Source organism: Argopecten irradians, chromosome 12 (assembly GCF_041381155.1).
Source record: "Argopecten irradians isolate NY chromosome 12, Ai_NY, whole genome shotgun sequence".
Taxonomy (NCBI): Eukaryota; Metazoa; Mollusca; class Bivalvia; order Pectinida; family Pectinidae; genus Argopecten; species Argopecten irradians.
The window spans coordinates 10664075-10681283 of record NC_091145.1 but is presented as its reverse complement, the minus strand read 5'-3'; the positions used below and the strand labels follow the sequence as shown (position 1 = coordinate 10681283).

The 17209-nt window shown below is 35.8% G+C and overlaps 2 protein-coding genes across 2 annotated transcripts in view; one reads left to right on the top strand and one right to left on the bottom strand.

Annotated features, from left to right (window-relative positions):
- Window positions 1-314: 314 nt before the first annotated feature.
- LOC138336253 (dynamin-1-like protein) overlaps window positions 315-17209 on the bottom strand; it is an 18737-nt gene continuing 1842 nt past the window's right edge. Inside the window, exons 2-14 of the mRNA XM_069285666.1 lie at window positions 15109-15285; window positions 11526-11673; window positions 10597-10718; window positions 9655-9904; window positions 8950-9098; window positions 8158-8262; window positions 7278-7391; window positions 6650-6741; window positions 6063-6183; window positions 3532-3678; window positions 2152-2244; window positions 1665-1838; window positions 315-1029 (exon numbers count right to left, since the gene is read on the bottom strand). Coding sequence (XP_069141767.1) covers window positions 850-1029; window positions 1665-1838; window positions 2152-2244; window positions 3532-3678; window positions 6063-6183; window positions 6650-6741; window positions 7278-7391; window positions 8158-8262; window positions 8950-9098; window positions 9655-9904; window positions 10597-10718; window positions 11526-11673; window positions 15109-15210 — 1797 coding nt within the window. The 5' untranslated portion in view covers window positions 15211-15285 and the 3' untranslated portion in view covers window positions 315-849. The remainder of the gene's footprint in view (window positions 1030-1664; window positions 1839-2151; window positions 2245-3531; window positions 3679-6062; window positions 6184-6649; window positions 6742-7277; window positions 7392-8157; window positions 8263-8949; window positions 9099-9654; window positions 9905-10596; window positions 10719-11525; window positions 11674-15108; window positions 15286-17209) is intronic.
- Window positions 15306-17209, top strand: part of LOC138336254 (CXXC-type zinc finger protein 1-like) — a 16801-nt gene continuing 14897 nt past the window's right edge. Inside the window, exon 1 of the mRNA XM_069285667.1 lies at window positions 15306-15402. The gene's annotated coding sequence lies outside the window, so the exon portion shown is untranslated. The remainder of the gene's footprint in view (window positions 15403-17209) is intronic.

The following is a 17209-nucleotide window of genomic DNA, read 5'->3' as shown; positions in this document are numbered from 1 at the left end:
TCTCCCTTCTTGTGAGCTGGTGAGTTTACTGAGGTTCATGTCCCTTTAAGAACTATACTAGATATTGATGACTTACCACATCAGATAGCAGGTTGTCTCCCTTCTTGTGAGCCAGTGACAACAGAGTTTTCTGAGGTTCATGTCCCTTTAAGAACTATACTAGATACTAATGACTTACCACATTAGATAGCAGTTGTCTCCCTTCTTGTGAGCTGGTGAGTTTACTGAGGTTCATGTCCCCTTTAAGAACTATACTAGATACTGATGACTTACCACATCCAATAGCAGTTGTCTCCCTTCTTGTGAGCTGGTGAGTTTACTGAGGTTCATGTCCCTTTAAGAACTATACTAGATACTAATGACTTACCACATTAGATAGCAGGTTGTCTCCCTTCTCGTGAGCTGGTGAGTTTACTGAGGTTCATGTCCCTTTAAGAACTATACTAGATACTGATGACTTACCACATCAGATAACAGATTGACTCCCTTCTTGTGAGCCAGTGACAACAGAGTTTTCTGAGGTTCATGTCCCCTTTAAGAACTATACTAGATACTGATGACTTACCACATCAGATAACAGATTGACTCCCTTCTTGTGAGCCAGTGACAACAGAGTTTTCTGAGGTTCATGTCCCCTTTAAGAACTATACTAGATACTGATGACTTACCACATCCAATAGCAGTTGTCTCCCTTCTTGTGAGCCAGTGACAACAGAGTTTACTGAGGTTCATGTCCCCTTTAAGAACTATACTAGATACTGATGACTTACCACATCAGATAGCATATTGACTCTCTTCTTGTGAGCCGGTGATGACAGAATTTTCTGAGGTTCATGTCCCCTTTAAGAACTATACTAGATACTGATGACTTACCACATCAGATAACAGATTGACCCCCTTCTTGTGAGCTGGTGACCCGGCCACACTACTGGGCGCACTTGACGTCCCTAGCTCCAGTTTGTCGAGGTTTTTTGTCTTGATTAGATTGGAGAGCTTCCAGGTATTATCTGGGGCTGCACTATTGAGTACCTGTCAATGTATGTATACAGATTATCAGTAAAAAGATAGCTTTATATTAATACAAAATAATTTTGATTTTATGTATTTTGTTAACTAAGTCAATATACAATTATATTGATAGCTCTTTACCAGAAATGTAAGAATGGAAAGAATATTGATGCCGATCTGTATGTCATGGTCTTACTTAAAAGTTAATGGCTATCCAAATGATGGTATTGACATTGTTATTAAACTGGACCATGTCTTGTTACAAAAGTAATGGCTGCATTATTTTTGCCATTTTTCATTAATTTCAATGGTATATTATGGCCGTTATTTGACTACTATTATCTTTTTTTTTTTATTAAAGTTGTAAATGGCAACTATTTTTATAGGGTTTTGGTATCATTATTTCTTGTATGCAAATAAGAGAAATCTTCAGTATCAGCTATATTACAACAATACTATAAAGGTCATGCTTGAAATATACATATAAAGAATGTAATTTTGAAACCAACAAATAGATATAGCAAAAAGGACTATCTCTCAATTTATTTGCAAAAATTCTTTTTTTCCACTGGTGATAAAAAATTTATCTACAGACTAACCACCATTTCTATTGTGAACCTTCAAATTCAGTTTAGTAAATTGTATATAGCCAATACCTTTTTCTCCTTCTCTTTACTCTCCTCGTTGTGCCGAGCATCCACCAACTCCTTGTGAATGTTCTTCGGAAGTTCTGTGTTTTCTGTCATACTTTTCTGAACGACATGTACCTCGTGGAAGTCTGGGTGTTTTGTGTTGATATAAGCGAGTTCTATTCCTACAATGTTCTCCACCTGTTATCAATAAATATTGAAAAAATAAAAGTCAGGGTTTCAGAGTGGTCATTTAAAGTTAAAATAGCAAGATTCCTTGTAAAATAATATGTTTCAAAAGTACTGCATGAAAATTGGCTACGAAAAAATCAAATTTCTTTATGTATCCGTCATTTTTACCAATAAGGCAACCAATTCTTGACAAGTACCCATTGCAAAGTTAGGTTGGGAGATACAAACAAAACTTTGCTTGGAAACATCAAATTACAACTAAGGCTAATATTTACCATTCAGGTCAGACCATTTGAGCCTCATGAAATGTCATTAAACTTACCATACTATTTGTGGGTGGAAGTCGGCGTCGTAGTAGCTGCGTGACAACATCAATAATTTTCTCGTGGAGTTTAGGGAAGCGTAACATTTCTTGCTGTTGGATAAGAATGAAATAAATTGCTTATACAGAAACAAATCTACTGGCATTAACAGTCATCCACATTTTGAAATTTTTCGTTAACTTTGTCAATTCAGATTTTAAATCATCAGTGTTGGGATGTTCTGGGGAAAAGGATAAGGTTATCTGAAACTTACCTTCAGATGACCCTATAAATGAAAATTATATAAGGAGATGTAAATGCTTGTGCTGATGAAATTAAAAAACTAGAAATATGTCTGTCAGACATTAAGTGCTTGCTAAATACTTCCTAACCTTAATTTCCGCTATGAAATCATCCTCTGCAACAGGTGTACGTAGCACTTTCTCATTAACTTTGGGACTATTGCAAGGAGATGGTTATACCCTTGGTGCATTGTAATAAATGCTTTCCTTTATTCATCAGAACTTTAAATGTGAAATTACTTTGAAGTTCTTTGTTACATAAAAATGTGTTTATTATCATATTGATATTAATACGATAAACTTGTTTTGTTTTTCAAAATAGTCCTCCGCTAGAACACTGTCCAGTATCTGTGCACGTGGTGACTTACCTGTGTCATGCATGCTTGAATGCCTTTCAAGGGTACATTAGATCTAAAGCTCAGACACTCAGACTGATATTTTATAATGTGGTTTTTTATTCTGTTTCTCTCACGCAAAGCTGTGTAATTTTATAAATATTTATTAGAACTACAGCAATTACGGTCTATTTTCACAGGGTTTAGTAAGCGATAGTGCAACGTACACCTAAGACTAAGGATGATGTGAAATAAATTAAATATGTGGCCGATACTAAAAGTTATCCGTTTTGTCACTTTCTTTTATTGACTATATAAACCTGAATTGCATTGTATTGTTCCAGAAGTTTCCAAAGTCGATCAGATTCTTATAATATCATGACCGATGCAAGAGTTTGTATGATACGCCGCTTGAAATTTACACAAAACAAATGTGTTTAGAACTGTGAAATGTCACAGTTGTTAATGTATAGTAGATTATCGCTAACAAGTATATCTTAATATATGTTTTTGAAAGTTTGGTGTCACAAAATAATGGTGAAATCTATTAAACGCTATAAGACATTGACTTTCGGTATCGCGAGCGCAGTTGGAATCTGTGCATAGTGAATGTACACAAACTCTACACCCGAAAAGGAAAATAATAGTACGAGTACACTCGCACTAAAAATGGAGTTAAGAGAAACTGTGCAATGAATACTTTTAATTATAGATTGTTTTACATAAAGAAATTGAAGTGTGAATTATTTGTTTTTGTTCTCACCTGTGTACCACAATGTTGAATTATACGCTGCATTTCTTCATGAACAAGTTCTACACAGCGAAGACTAGGCTCCTCTAAACGACGAATTTGTCTCTTTACTAACAGTTCAAATGATATTTCTGGCACAAAAAGGGCAGGTCTTGGACCCTGTGTAATTAAAAACACATTTTATGTATAACGGATATATGATATACAATGACCTTTCTTTTAAAATACCGTAGAGTAAACAAGTAAACAAATCTAGAAACACAATACCATAGATAACAAGAGGCCCAGAGGGCCTGTATCGCTCACCTGGTTTGTAATGTCAAGTCATGTTCTGAATACAGGTTCATTGTTTCTTTTCTGAAGGAATTTGAATATTTACCTCTTATTTCCCTATTGGGCCCCGCCCCTCCTGCCCCTGGGGGGTCAGAGCCAAAATTTATACAAGTTCTTTCCCCTTCCCCCAAGGATGTTTGTGGCCAAATTTGGTTACAATCCATGCAGAACTCTAGGACAAGTAGCGATTTATAGGATTTACCTCTATTTCCCCTATTGGGCCCCGCCCCTCCTGCCCCCGGGGGGTCAGAGCTAAAATTTGTACAAGTTCTTTCCCCCTTCCCCCAAGGATGTTTGTGGCCAAATTTGGTTACAGTCCATGCAGAACTCTAGGACAAGTAGCGATTTATAGGATTTACCTCTATTTCCCCTATTGGGCCCCGCCCCTCCTGCCCCCAGGGGGTCAGAGCCAAAATTTATACAAGTTCATTCCCCCTTCCCCCAAGGATGTTTGTGGCCAAATTTGGTTACATTCCATGCAGAACTCTAGGACAAGTAGCGATTTATAGGATTTACCCCTGTTTCCCCTATTGGGCCCCGCCCCTCCTGCCCCCGGGGGGTCAGAGCCAAAATTTATACAAGTTCATTCCCCCTTCCCCCATGGATGTTTGTGGCCAAATTTGGTTACAATCCATGCAGAACTCTAGGACAAGTAGCGTTTTATAGGATATACCTCTATTTCCCCTATTGGGCCCCGCCCCTCCTGCCCCCAGGGGGTCAGAGCCAAAAGTTATACAAGTTCTGTTCCCCTTCCCCCAAGGATGTTTGTGGCCAAATTTGGTTACAATCCATGCAGAACTCTAGGACAAGTAGCGTTTTATAGGATTTACCTTTATTTTCCCTATTGGGCCCCACCCCTCCTGCCCCTGGGGGGTCAGAGCCAAAATTTATAAAAGTTCTGTTCCCCTTCCCCCAAGGATGTTTGTGGCCAAATTTGGTTACAATCCATGCAGAACTCTAGGACAAGTAGCGATTTATAGGATTTACCTCTATTTCCCCTATTGGGCCCCACCCTCCTGCCCCCGGGGGGTCAGAGCCAAAATTTATACAAGTTCTTTCCCCCTTCCCCCAAGGATGTTTGTGGCCAAATTTGGTTACAATCCATGCAGAACTCTAGGACAAGTAGCGATTTATAGGATTTACCTGTATTTCCCCTATTGGGCCCCGCCCTTTCTGCCCCTAGGGGGTCAGAGCCAAAATTTATACAAGTTCTGTTCCCCTTCCCCCAAGGATGTTTGTGGCCAAATTTGGTTACAATCCATGCAAAACTCTAGGACAAGTAGCGTTTTATAGGATTTACCTCTATTTCTGCTATTGGGCCCCGCCCCTCCTGCCCCTGGGGGGTCAGAGCCAAAATTTATACAAGTTCTGTTCCCCTTCCCCCAAGGATGTTTGTGGCCAAATTTGGTTACAATCCATGCAGAACTCTAGGACAAGTAGCGTTTTATAGGATTTACCTTTATTTTCCCTATTGGGCCCCGCCCCTCCTGCCCCTGGGGGGTCAGAGCCAAAATTTATACAAGTTCTGTTCCCCTTCCCCCAAGGATGTTTGTGGCCAAATTTGGTTACAATCCATGCAGAACTCTATGACTAGTAGCGATTTAAAGGAAATGTTGACGGACGGACGGACGACGACGGACGACGGACGACGGACGACGGACGACGGACGCCGCGCGCCATGACATAAGCTCACCGGCCCTTCGGGCCAGGTGAGCTAAAAATTATCTATTTTATCTAAAATTATGCGTCAAATATCTTGTGGTCGTGTACTATTGATTTTTTTTTTCCTTCAGTTTAACGTCCTATTAACAGCCAGGGTCATTTAAGGATGTGCCAGGTTTGTTGGTGGAGGAAAGCCGGAGTACCTGGAGAAAACCCACCGACCAGTGGTCAGTACTTGGCAACTGTGACCCAGAGGTGGAGGGCTTGTGGTAATATGTTGGGACATCTTAACCACTCGGCCACCGTGGCCCCAGATGACTATTGAAACATTGATTAGACTCAAGTAGAATGCAAATACCAAAACTAGACATAATATATCCTTAGGAAAATAACATGAATAGTTTAAGTCTTTTAAAACTTAAAATGTACAATGATTAGAAAATAAATTGATTTGAATGTGTTTTAAAAGCAAAAGTCTAAAGAGAAGGATTAAGAAACTGCAACTGTCAAACATGGGCCTTGTACTCAGAATTTGATGATTAACTTACCGTGGCATTCCTAATGGCTGTAAGAATGTCCATTGTCGTTAGACCCACTAACGGATCAACAGATTCTAGAGTACGACCAAAAGTCTCGTGAAATATATAACATATCCTAGCTCCACCACATCTGGAAAGTGAGTAAATAGAGCAGACGTTACACAATATACAACATCATCTGTCAACTCCACAGTAATTGTAAATATTAAACAGTACATTTTTCCTCAATAAAAGTGATTATCTTCAATGAGAATGCCAATGCTGTAGGATTTTGTCCATGGGGTATACCAATAAAAGGTCTATCCAATGGAAGACTTCAGGTTTGCGAGATAGCGACCCCAATTGAATAAAGTTTAGCTAAACTTTGTCTAGAAGTAGTAATGACGTGAACGTCTTCTTCACATCAAAGTGACTGGGCATACTAAGTTCTCATTAATAATAAGTTCATTTTCCTCAACAAAAAAAACGCCTTCCCTTCTACGTCAAATCAAACAGAGACAACTATTTTCAATTCATCAAGATATGTCACTGTCCATTCTGTGACATCAAGTGACACATGCTTAGGATATATAACAGGCCGATTTGTGTTAACTTACAGTTCTGAAGTTTCAATGAATTTAGATGTTCCCTCTATCGTACTGCAGTACGCCGAGGCAAATCTTGTAATAATCTGTAGTAGCAGCTGACCCTGTATGGAAAGGATAAACAAGTGATATATACATATGTATCAAACTCTTATTCAAATGTCTTTACACAAATTTAAAGCCAAAAGAAATGCTTAATATTTCTCTGAATTCCTCATCCTGCTTTTTATTCATTACAGATGATTGGTATGAAACATCAAATAAATACCTGGTATACCTGTTTTCAATAAGCATGATTGTTTATAAAACGATAAGAAAGTACAGCAATTTTTTTCAAGTACACTGTATATTTTTTAATCTACCAATGCTCTACCATTTTAGAGTTAAAAATTTCTGTATTTTCATACTAGAGTTATCTGCTCATGTGGGAAGGTACTTATTGTTATGCCATGTATGTTTATGAGTGTCATGCCATTTCCCCCAGAGAAAACAACTTAATTTTAGCTCACAAATTAATGACCTCCAAATTGATACCGACCCACAAGGGAGATAACTCCAAAATAAGCAAAGACAGAATTATATTAGATTTAATATCAATCGGTTGAGATACTTTGATGTAAGATGGTTTCCATAACTCTACCTTATCTTCGACAGGTTCACCAAACGAGATGAGAAGGGACTGGAACTGTGCCATTAAAATGTTTACTCGAGTCTTTAGATCTGGTAGACAATCTCGTATGTGGTGCATTAATAACTGAAACAGAACAAAAACAATCACAACCCACGAAATAATGCAAATCTCTGAAATCTATTGCAACCGTAATGCATTTAAGCTTTATAACAGTTCAATCTATAGAAAGACTTATATCTAAGTCTCACAACATAACAAATTTATCTTACCGTATTAGACCCAATAAGTGCCCAGGGCGTTTAAAAAATTGGAAAAGTGCTAATAAGACGAAATTATTGCAAATCTATACAGTTTTTGGTCTTTATTTATGCCTGAGCAATTGAAATCAGGGTCTCAAAAATGGGGAGGGGTGCTTACAGGGACATGGTTGCTTATTGGGTCGAATACAGTATCCTAAAATAAATGTATGGATACAAATGTAGATTCTGACTTCCCTTAGAATGATGATGAGATGGGAAACATATAATAATAAGATTAATAGACTATAACATAGACCTTAACTATTTCTGTTGACTAAAAACTATTTCAACTTTAATTATCATAACACAAATCTATATTGGCCAGTTTAGGTCTGAAATACTAAGTATCTTCATACTTTAAATTTTCACATTTGATACCTGTGACCTTAAAAAATCATTGTTATTCAACAGAGTATCTGTTCAAATCATGACAATGGTTAAACTTTGTTTGACTGTAACCTTATGACCTTCAAGAGAGGTAAAAATCATAAGTAATATTCTCATAATTATTTGTAGATATTTGTAGCATGGCAAGCCCCTGAAGATCAAAGTAATATCTAGAACTCACCAGAAGCTATAGAACAACTTACTCGATTTAATGTCTTAGCTAGGTAATGTGTGCCATTCCTACTAGCTATTGATGGATATTTCTTCTGTAAAAACGCTCCTTCATCCTTCACAGCAGTTGTTAAGTCCTGCCAAAAAGAGAACATATAATGTAGGAAAAATATAGAAAAAACTTTTGCTCAGAAACATAAGTCCTCAGTAAAATTGCTAATGCACAATGACTTATGATAGTAGAAATCTTTTAACATACCTATATTGACTTTTTTTCTCTTTTAAAGTCATTAAAAACATTTCTCTTCACAGAAAAGTAAAGCATAAATTGCAAGTAATAAATCAAATAAAAAATCTTGGGGTGTAAAGTTTTATTCAAGGCATAAAATAGGCAATATGAATGCCAACTGAAAGACGTTCAATGCTTATATTTACGTTTGGTTACAATTTTATGATGAAATCCCAAGATGGAATGGCCATTTGAACAACCGTTTTCCGAGATCGCTGACACAACAATTGTGACGTCACAATGATAATGACTTCATAATAAGCATTTAAGTTCATAGACTGTATGAATGCCAACTGCGCTTGCCAAGGTTACAAAGAGAGACTTCAGTGAAAATGTAAATATATAGTGATAAATCAATTAGATTTTGACTTTCTAGCAATAATTTTCTTCGTTGTGTATGTAGGGAACATTGCTTGTTTCAGATCAGATAAGCATAGAAATATGAGAGTAGAAAGTATATAGCCTTTAAAACCAGCTGAAGGCAAACATTTAGGGGGGGGGAGATGGGGGGGGATGGTGTAAGACTATCCTTTACCTTGGCCGTGTTTATATCAGCCTGACTGCGATTAACTACACCTATAATGCCCAGTTTGACCGGAATAACCCGTCCACACAACACATCCATAGCGTCCGTCCCATGGTCCATCAAATCAAGTTTGGTTACGACGGCCAATGTACGCCGACCTGTACACCATCAAAGTAAAAATATTAACAGGGAAAATTTATTGGCTGACAAGCCTTTCACTATTGTTCTGTCAACCTCAATTTCCAGGCATTATGATCATTTATGATCTCTACCCCACTAGACTATGTTATAGCAAAACTAAAGGCAGTTCAGGGGAAAACAACTGACCAATCACATGCCTACAACAACTTCCTTTGAAGAGTTATAGAGAGCAACGCTGAACTTCAAAGCCATGCAATGTATCGTTATTCGACTCTTTTGATGTCCATTAAAGAATCAAATTAACTCCTCATTCGTTAGAGAACCTTCAGTTTTGCATGTAATAACATAATCCAAGGGTGTAGAGATTGTAAGTGATTGTAAGCCCTGGAAATCAAGGATAATAACAAATCCCTGGTTAAAACATGGCATTTTTCATCAAGGTTCATATAAGATGTCTGTTATATGTGTATAACAAACTATACTTATAAAAAAACTTATTTTGTTTGTCTTTACAGGTTCGTCATAACCATATATTACTTATTTATTTCTGTATTGATAAGATAAGGTGTATACCATCCACGTCCACGTCCTTGGCCAGTTTCAGCGCCTCTGAGGTGGCCATATCTGTGTTGGCTGCAGTCACAGCTAGGATGATGGAGTTAGGATTGCTGATGTATTTCAGACAGAGGTCGTATATTTGTCCCTCTATGTCCGCAGGCTGGTCACCCACTGGCACTTTGGTCATGCCTGGTAAGTCCACCAGAGTGAGATTTACAATCTTTGGTGAATAAATCTTCAAGTTGATGGGTTCTTGACATATTCCCTGTGATAATTAATTAAGCAAATAATATAAAAGATCATAAAAACAAACGAAGGATATTTTCCTAATTCAATAATTTTTCAGTATTTAAAATTTGAAAAATTCATCAGACAAAACATTACAATTTCAATTGTTTTATAGCTAACTATACTTGATTAGCTAGCATGTACAGTGACACTTACAAACATAATACATGGATTCCTTATCTCATTGGAGATCTCCAAACAGAATCATCATTCAGTGGTTGATAAATTGAAGGACCTTTTATATAATTACATGATAACTGTAGTAGGGGAAATAACTCCTGTTATGTATACTGACCTTAACATATCACTAGTGGATAACACTGTTAAAAATATAATTTTGTTCAGCTGATTTAAAACAATGTTCCTTTATTAACTTGACTTTTTCCCCCCAACCTATTCTAATTCATTTATTAGTCAATATATCTAATTCAACAGATTGTCACAGGTATTCATTTGGATTTGTATTGTTTTACACCTTTAGAACCTCCAGATTCATTTTAGGATGTTCTATTTTTCTAATTTTAAGTAAGGGAACAATAAATTAAATAACTTTAAAAAGAGTGACCTACAGTAAGTATTCTTAGGAGAAGTGCCAGTGGTACAACATCAGACTTTTTTTTAAATTTTTTTTTTTTTACACAAACCTGCATTTTTGTGTGCGAGCCTCACCTTATTAATTCCAGACATCCGATCAGTTTCATTTTCTATTTCTCGTCTGATCTCAGAAAAGTCAGTATACACTTTTTTTTTAGTGTGCAAAAATTTACCCCATTCTTCTGCCTTTATAGTTCCTGAAATCAAAAGAATTAAGATAAGAGCCAATTAATCCTTCTACAAAAATAAATAACAACTCTCACCAGCCTTACACAAAAATTCTGTCTAACCTATAGCTTATCATACTAGTATTTGATCAAAAGTAATGCTGGTAATATCCAGCATCAATTAACTGAACTTTGACAGGATTAGTTTATCTTGAATGATGAAAATAAAATGTTTGCTTTAGACAATAACAGATGACATGAAGGACATAAATTTTCAATACGTCATCTGTGAATGACTTCTTTTCATTACGTCATCTGTGAATGACTTCTTTTCATAACGTCATCTTTTCATAACGTCATCTTTGAATGGCTAAGTCAAAACTTCAATAATTTTATAGGCATAACAATGCATGTTTCATGAGCAAAGTCATTTTGAACTTATACTGATGTTATGCAAATACTGTACAACATGTGATGTTGTTTTTTGTTGGTTTTGTTTTGTGGACACCGGTTTTAGTTATTCATGGAAAACTGATGATAATAACATATAGTGATACAGGAAATTATTTAATTTCTATGCGAAAAAATCTACAATGAAGATAAGTTTATTTTCCTCACTGATTTAGCTGGAAACATACAAAGCATAGATAATTTTGCAGGCTATCTGTTTTATCACACTTATCTCATAACGAATAAAAATATTTCCTGACTATACACACGGACATTCCATTTTCCCTACCTCCTCCCTCTACTTTTATGATTACACACGGACATTCCATTTTCCCTACCTCCTCCCTCTACTTTTATGATTACACACGGACATTCCATTTTCCCTACCTCCTCCCTCTACTTTTCTGGCCTCAGTATCATTTTTGGAGACGTGGACGAGTTGTAATACCAGTGGACGTCTGGTCACAATACCCGTTCCGCGAGGAAGAAAGTCACGCCCAACCAGACTCTCAACTACTGAACTTTTACCCGAACTCTGAAAGTAAAATTAAACATACAGTATATATCAACATAGAGTAAATTTAATTATTTAGCAACTTACAAGTTTAATTAAACTTGAAATTTTGTAAGTGATATTATGATAATACCCCAACCTCACATATAACAACATAGAATCACAAGGAACACTATGGGACGGAGGATGTACATGTACATGCAGATAGTGTATATACCGGGTAGTTCTATTGCTAGAATATTGTACTTGCTGACCCAACTGCATAATCATAAAACTAAAGGTACCTACATTTGGATCTGACTGTGTTTAATTTGTCTGCATATGTTGTCAGTATAATGTGACTGGGTGGTACGTATACGGTGTGTATAATTGTTCAATGTATTTGGCGATTTGCCTCACTGAGTGAGAAAGAAGCAGCACTATGAAAACAGTTTCCACTAGCTGTAATATTATAGGCATACCCGGTATTACAAAGAAAGAGACATAACACAAATTTACTGCAGCCTCCTAGAACATTCAGACATTCACACACTGAAGTAACATACATGTTCTGCAAACAGGGGAGGCCGTCCTTAAATGACCCTAGCTGTTAATATTATACATCATGTCAAGTCAAGTAATCTTTATTTAGAGTCTGTACAAGGGGTACAACATTTCAACACAAGCCATTAAGCCTTTAAGGCTTTTACAACTTACTATTTAACAGGGTAAACAAACATATTAAATTTTAGACAAGAGTCAATAGTTACTCCCAGAAGCGTGCATGACTGCCTCGATCCTCACAGTGAATAATGATGTCACCAACATTAAAAGTAAGTTTTTCCTTAACTTAATAACAAAACTTAATAAAATGTTAAACCTAATCAACCAAGCAATCATATCAAACATTGTGTACATGTGGGCATAGATAATTACATTTATTTGATACGACCAATGTTTGACTTTAATACTTAAATTTAATTCATATATATGTTTCAAATAATCTTGTTATCAAAAGAGAAATAAAATGATTTTCTCAATACATATAGTATAGGCTATGGCTCGCTTCTTTTGCAAAAAACAAATGCAGAAGCACCAGTTTACAGCAATCAGAAGCTCATATATACATAATTTATTACAATATGTGCCAACAGAATGTTCATTTTGTCTAAATAAATCCTACTATCAGCATCAGATGTCAGGTGTCACTGCAGAGCAAATTTTTATACACAGAATAAATAGGATGTACAAAAAAATAATCTATCATCAAAATATCTGATTACAGAATTCTATAATTATATAACTAACTATTTAAATGATTGTTTATGTTAGCTACTGAAACATTTATTTAAACTTATAATTTGCCAATGAAAATATCTAATTATATATCCTATTTTCGCACAGCTGTACTGTTGATGAACAACATTCAATTACCACGGTATACTGGAAAGAAGATCGATTGACACCTGCATATATACCAGGGGTATAGCTACAGCTACCTGTGTATTTGGAGATTATTTGGGGCTACCGGTATATACCGGGTAATATATATTTGGAGTATAATACTATGTAGACTTAATTGTCAGCAGACCAGGAGGGTTAGCTTTAATCACATGTACTTCGAATTCCCTGATTTGCGGTCTCATTGTAAGTGAACCCGGCCACTTGTGGAGAGATTTACCAGTTACGGTTTTACCTCTTCATAGACACACTTATGCTTCAAATATTGTAATTAACTAGCTGACAGCAGCTAATAATCTTGAGATCCGTCGATCTTGTTAATTAATTGATTAATTTCCAAATCAGTTAATGTCAAACACATTTTTAAAGCTCATTATTTAGAATTATGGCCATTCAAACTCGTACCCAAACAAACTCGTACCCACATTTGGCGAACTCGTACCCAAGATGACGAACCTGTACCAAAGTTTGGCGAACCTGTACCCATGGAATTTGGCGAACTCGTACCCATCATAAAAATTAAACTTCATGTTATTTATTTGTGATTTATATAAAACTTAATATATTGTGTACGATCAGATGCTTCTAGTCAGTGATCATAAAATGGTACGCAAGAGATTCCAGCCAAGATTTATTCATTTTTAATTAGTAATTTTACATTTCCCCTCTGTTGTGTATTTTCCCATAGCTTATTATTATTCAAAATAATTATGAAGTATATTTCGGTTACGACTTCGTCAATTTTGGGTACGGGTTGGTGGGTACCAGTTGGAATGGGTACCGGTTAACTATACCCCATTATTTAAAAGACATGCAATTAATTATTTTCTGAAAAAAAACTTAAATCACGGATTTTCCCCTGCCTGCAACATCTGTGTAATTTAATTGATTTATCATAACTTAAGAACGTAACATAAAGGCCAATTCCAAAACGAAAATGTAGAGTGGGGGTACGTAATTTCGCACAATTTTGGCATTGATTTTAATGAATTTCAAATACTTTCATTCCGAACCAAAAAGGCTGAACTTACATCGGCAGATGTACAAGTGCTTCACAACACACGAGTATGTAACCGGATATGCGCAGACGTATCACTGCGCACGGGAGCTGTTATTAACTTGATGTTAACCTGTAGTTGAACGGGTTTGGGGGACGTAATTTCGCACACCCCTCAAACTTTCTTGTTTTTGGAGAAAATAATTATTTTCAAACATTTCATGGACCAACAACATCATAAACAAAGATTAAGTACAGTTCCAATCTTGAAATGACATCAAAACACAATTATATTTCTAAATGAAAAAGTGACATTTCGCCGCCATTTTCGTTATGAAAAATGACCGCTCCCTATAGTAAACAATGTAAACGAGGTCAAGAAAGTCATAGGGTGTCCGCAGAAAATATCTGTTTTCCGCTTATATTTGATGGATTTTCAAACGGGTTTCGATATATTCTAAAAAAGGATAGTTTCTCTACATATTTGTACGTGAATCAGTTATTTATCACCCAGAATTATTTTATGTCAAGTGGTTTATTTTCTATAAATTTCTTTACTGAGATGGGCCGTATTGTTCCGATTTCGTTTTTTCAAAACAAACTTATCCTGAAAAGTTTAACTAAATATGACAAAATCACAGTGAGAGGCCTCCTTTAGTCACAACATAAACAACAGAGCAAATCTTTCTGACATTTAAAGGAAGATTGCGAAAAATCGTCAGGTGTGCGAAATTACGTACTGTGCGAAATTACGTACCCTCACTCTATCCCACATCAGCAGTCATGATTAGAGAGGGAAGAAAATAATTTCAGAAAATATTTAATTTCAGTGTTTTCGGATAATACAGATGCAGACGGTATTAAATATTATAGCTTTATAATTTCCGCATCATCCAATCACATCAATAAAATATTGAATAAATTCACTGGAACTCGGAAAAGCTCATTTTATTTCCATGACATTGAAATAAAAAGTGAAATCAAAACATCGGTGCTGTTTTCCTTTCTGCAATATTTACCTGATTTCCAATCACAACGATCTGCGGCAGCAATATAGTCTCTGATCCCACTGTGTTAAAGACATCCTGCAGCTTATTGATAACTGGAATTAAACCTTCCATTTCGTCTGTTCTTTGCTCAAAGCATCAGGATTTTGTGAAAATGGCTGGGAATAGGCCGGTTTTACTACTTCCGGGCTAGAACACAAAAACTGATGACGTAGTACACATCGTGGTTATAAGTTGCTTGTGGGTGATAAAATGTTAAAATCTGAATTTAGTTTAAGCCGATAAAACACGACGAAAGAACTTTGGGTAAGTGGTGCCAATCTTATTAGGGACAGATATAACATTTCTGATTAAATATTTATTCACCTAATGTCTAAACTAAATTGAATTGGAGAACATAAACATCAAAACTAAACATCATGAACACAGTCACAGCAGAATACAGTGTTATGATGATATTATAACCTTTGTGTTATATTTCCAATGAAGTACGCATAAAAGAACGTTTCTAGATTGTTTATGGACGTCTTGTGAACATTAATTTGTGTATTGTGCACAAGGAAAGTGAGCATTTAAATAGAATCTACACCCTCCCTTTTTTTTTGGGGGGGGGGATAACTCCAGGATATGGGAATAAGGAATGAAATGCATCAGTGCTGAAAAAATTGGAGCATCTGCAGTTAAAGTGGTTTCAGTACGTACTTGTCGTAGTTATGATTCAATATGATTTGGCCTATTTGAGAGCTGGAGCATAGCAATTAATGGGCCACCCTTAATAACGACAACAAGTGACAAGAAACGACAACTGTTAGGTTTAAATATGAGGAAAAGTTAGTGACAACCCAGGATATGTTGTTCAGTACATCAAAATAAATATTTCTATCAAGTTCTATAAAGATTTGTGCAAAAATGAAGTAATCAAGGGTGCACCCCAATTAATTGATAATTTTTTCCTTTGTTTTATTTTGTTTTGTTTATTTGAGCAATATAATATATAGTTGATATGAATGCAGTTTTGATGACAGAAAATTATACAATGTTGCCTGTTGTCACAGATAAAACACATCAGTGTTCAAGTGCAAAAGAGTTACCTCCCTTGACCCATCTGACGATTGAGTTGATAACTTTAAATTGCTTAGAAACGATCCCATGAGTTAGCAATCAAATACAAAATAGAGAAAATTAACATCATAAGTGTTATTGATCATTGCATGCATTGGGTTAAAAGCAACATTTATAATAGCTAGCCTCCCTTTGTAAAATATCACCGCAGATCTTGTGTTGACTTAATTCCCATATTTCCAGTTTTATAGCTTTAGGCATTTTTTCTGCAATCTATATATATAAGTATATAGGGGGTATTTCAAATGATTTATTGTTCTGGAGACATCTCTATCAAAATAGTTCACTTTCCTAAATATTAAATTGTTTCTTTTGTGTAAAGAAACCATATATACAATAGTCAGATATCATGATCAATTTGCAAAAAGAAATCATGCTAACATTTACATAAGGTTTTCATACTTTCAGTGTGCATTAATTTATTTGAGGTAGCTAAAGTTGACGCCTCAAAAGGAGGGAGGCCAGGATATATGCTTACAGAGACGTGGATGATCATTAATTATTGAGAGTTGAATACTTGTAATAGAAAATTTAATAAAATCACAAAATTCATTTGGCGATCCTTCTGTATATGGTTATTAATTACAGTAACTGGAGATGAAAACCAGCTTATATTATAACGTACTGCAGGAATCAATGAAGTGATGGTGTTCAAATGACACTCTATCTTTCTTTTTGAGGTGTCGTTTAACTGTTTAAGATGTGGCAACCATGCATGCTTTTTTTTTTTTTATAAAATTGGCCATGAAAAATATAAATGCAAGCCAATCATGACAGGCAAAAAGTTCTAAGAAGCCCAAATTACCCAGCTTTTTTTAGAGGCTCTATCATTAAAGGTTGATTATGGGCTACATTTCCAATGAGAATCTTTTCAAGCTTGGATCAGTTCCCAATCAGTTCCCAATCATGCAAATTATTCCTGGAAATTCCCTTCCCAGTCTTAAGATTTACATCCTCAAGGAGATAAAAAAAATGGGACCCCTTTCTAAAA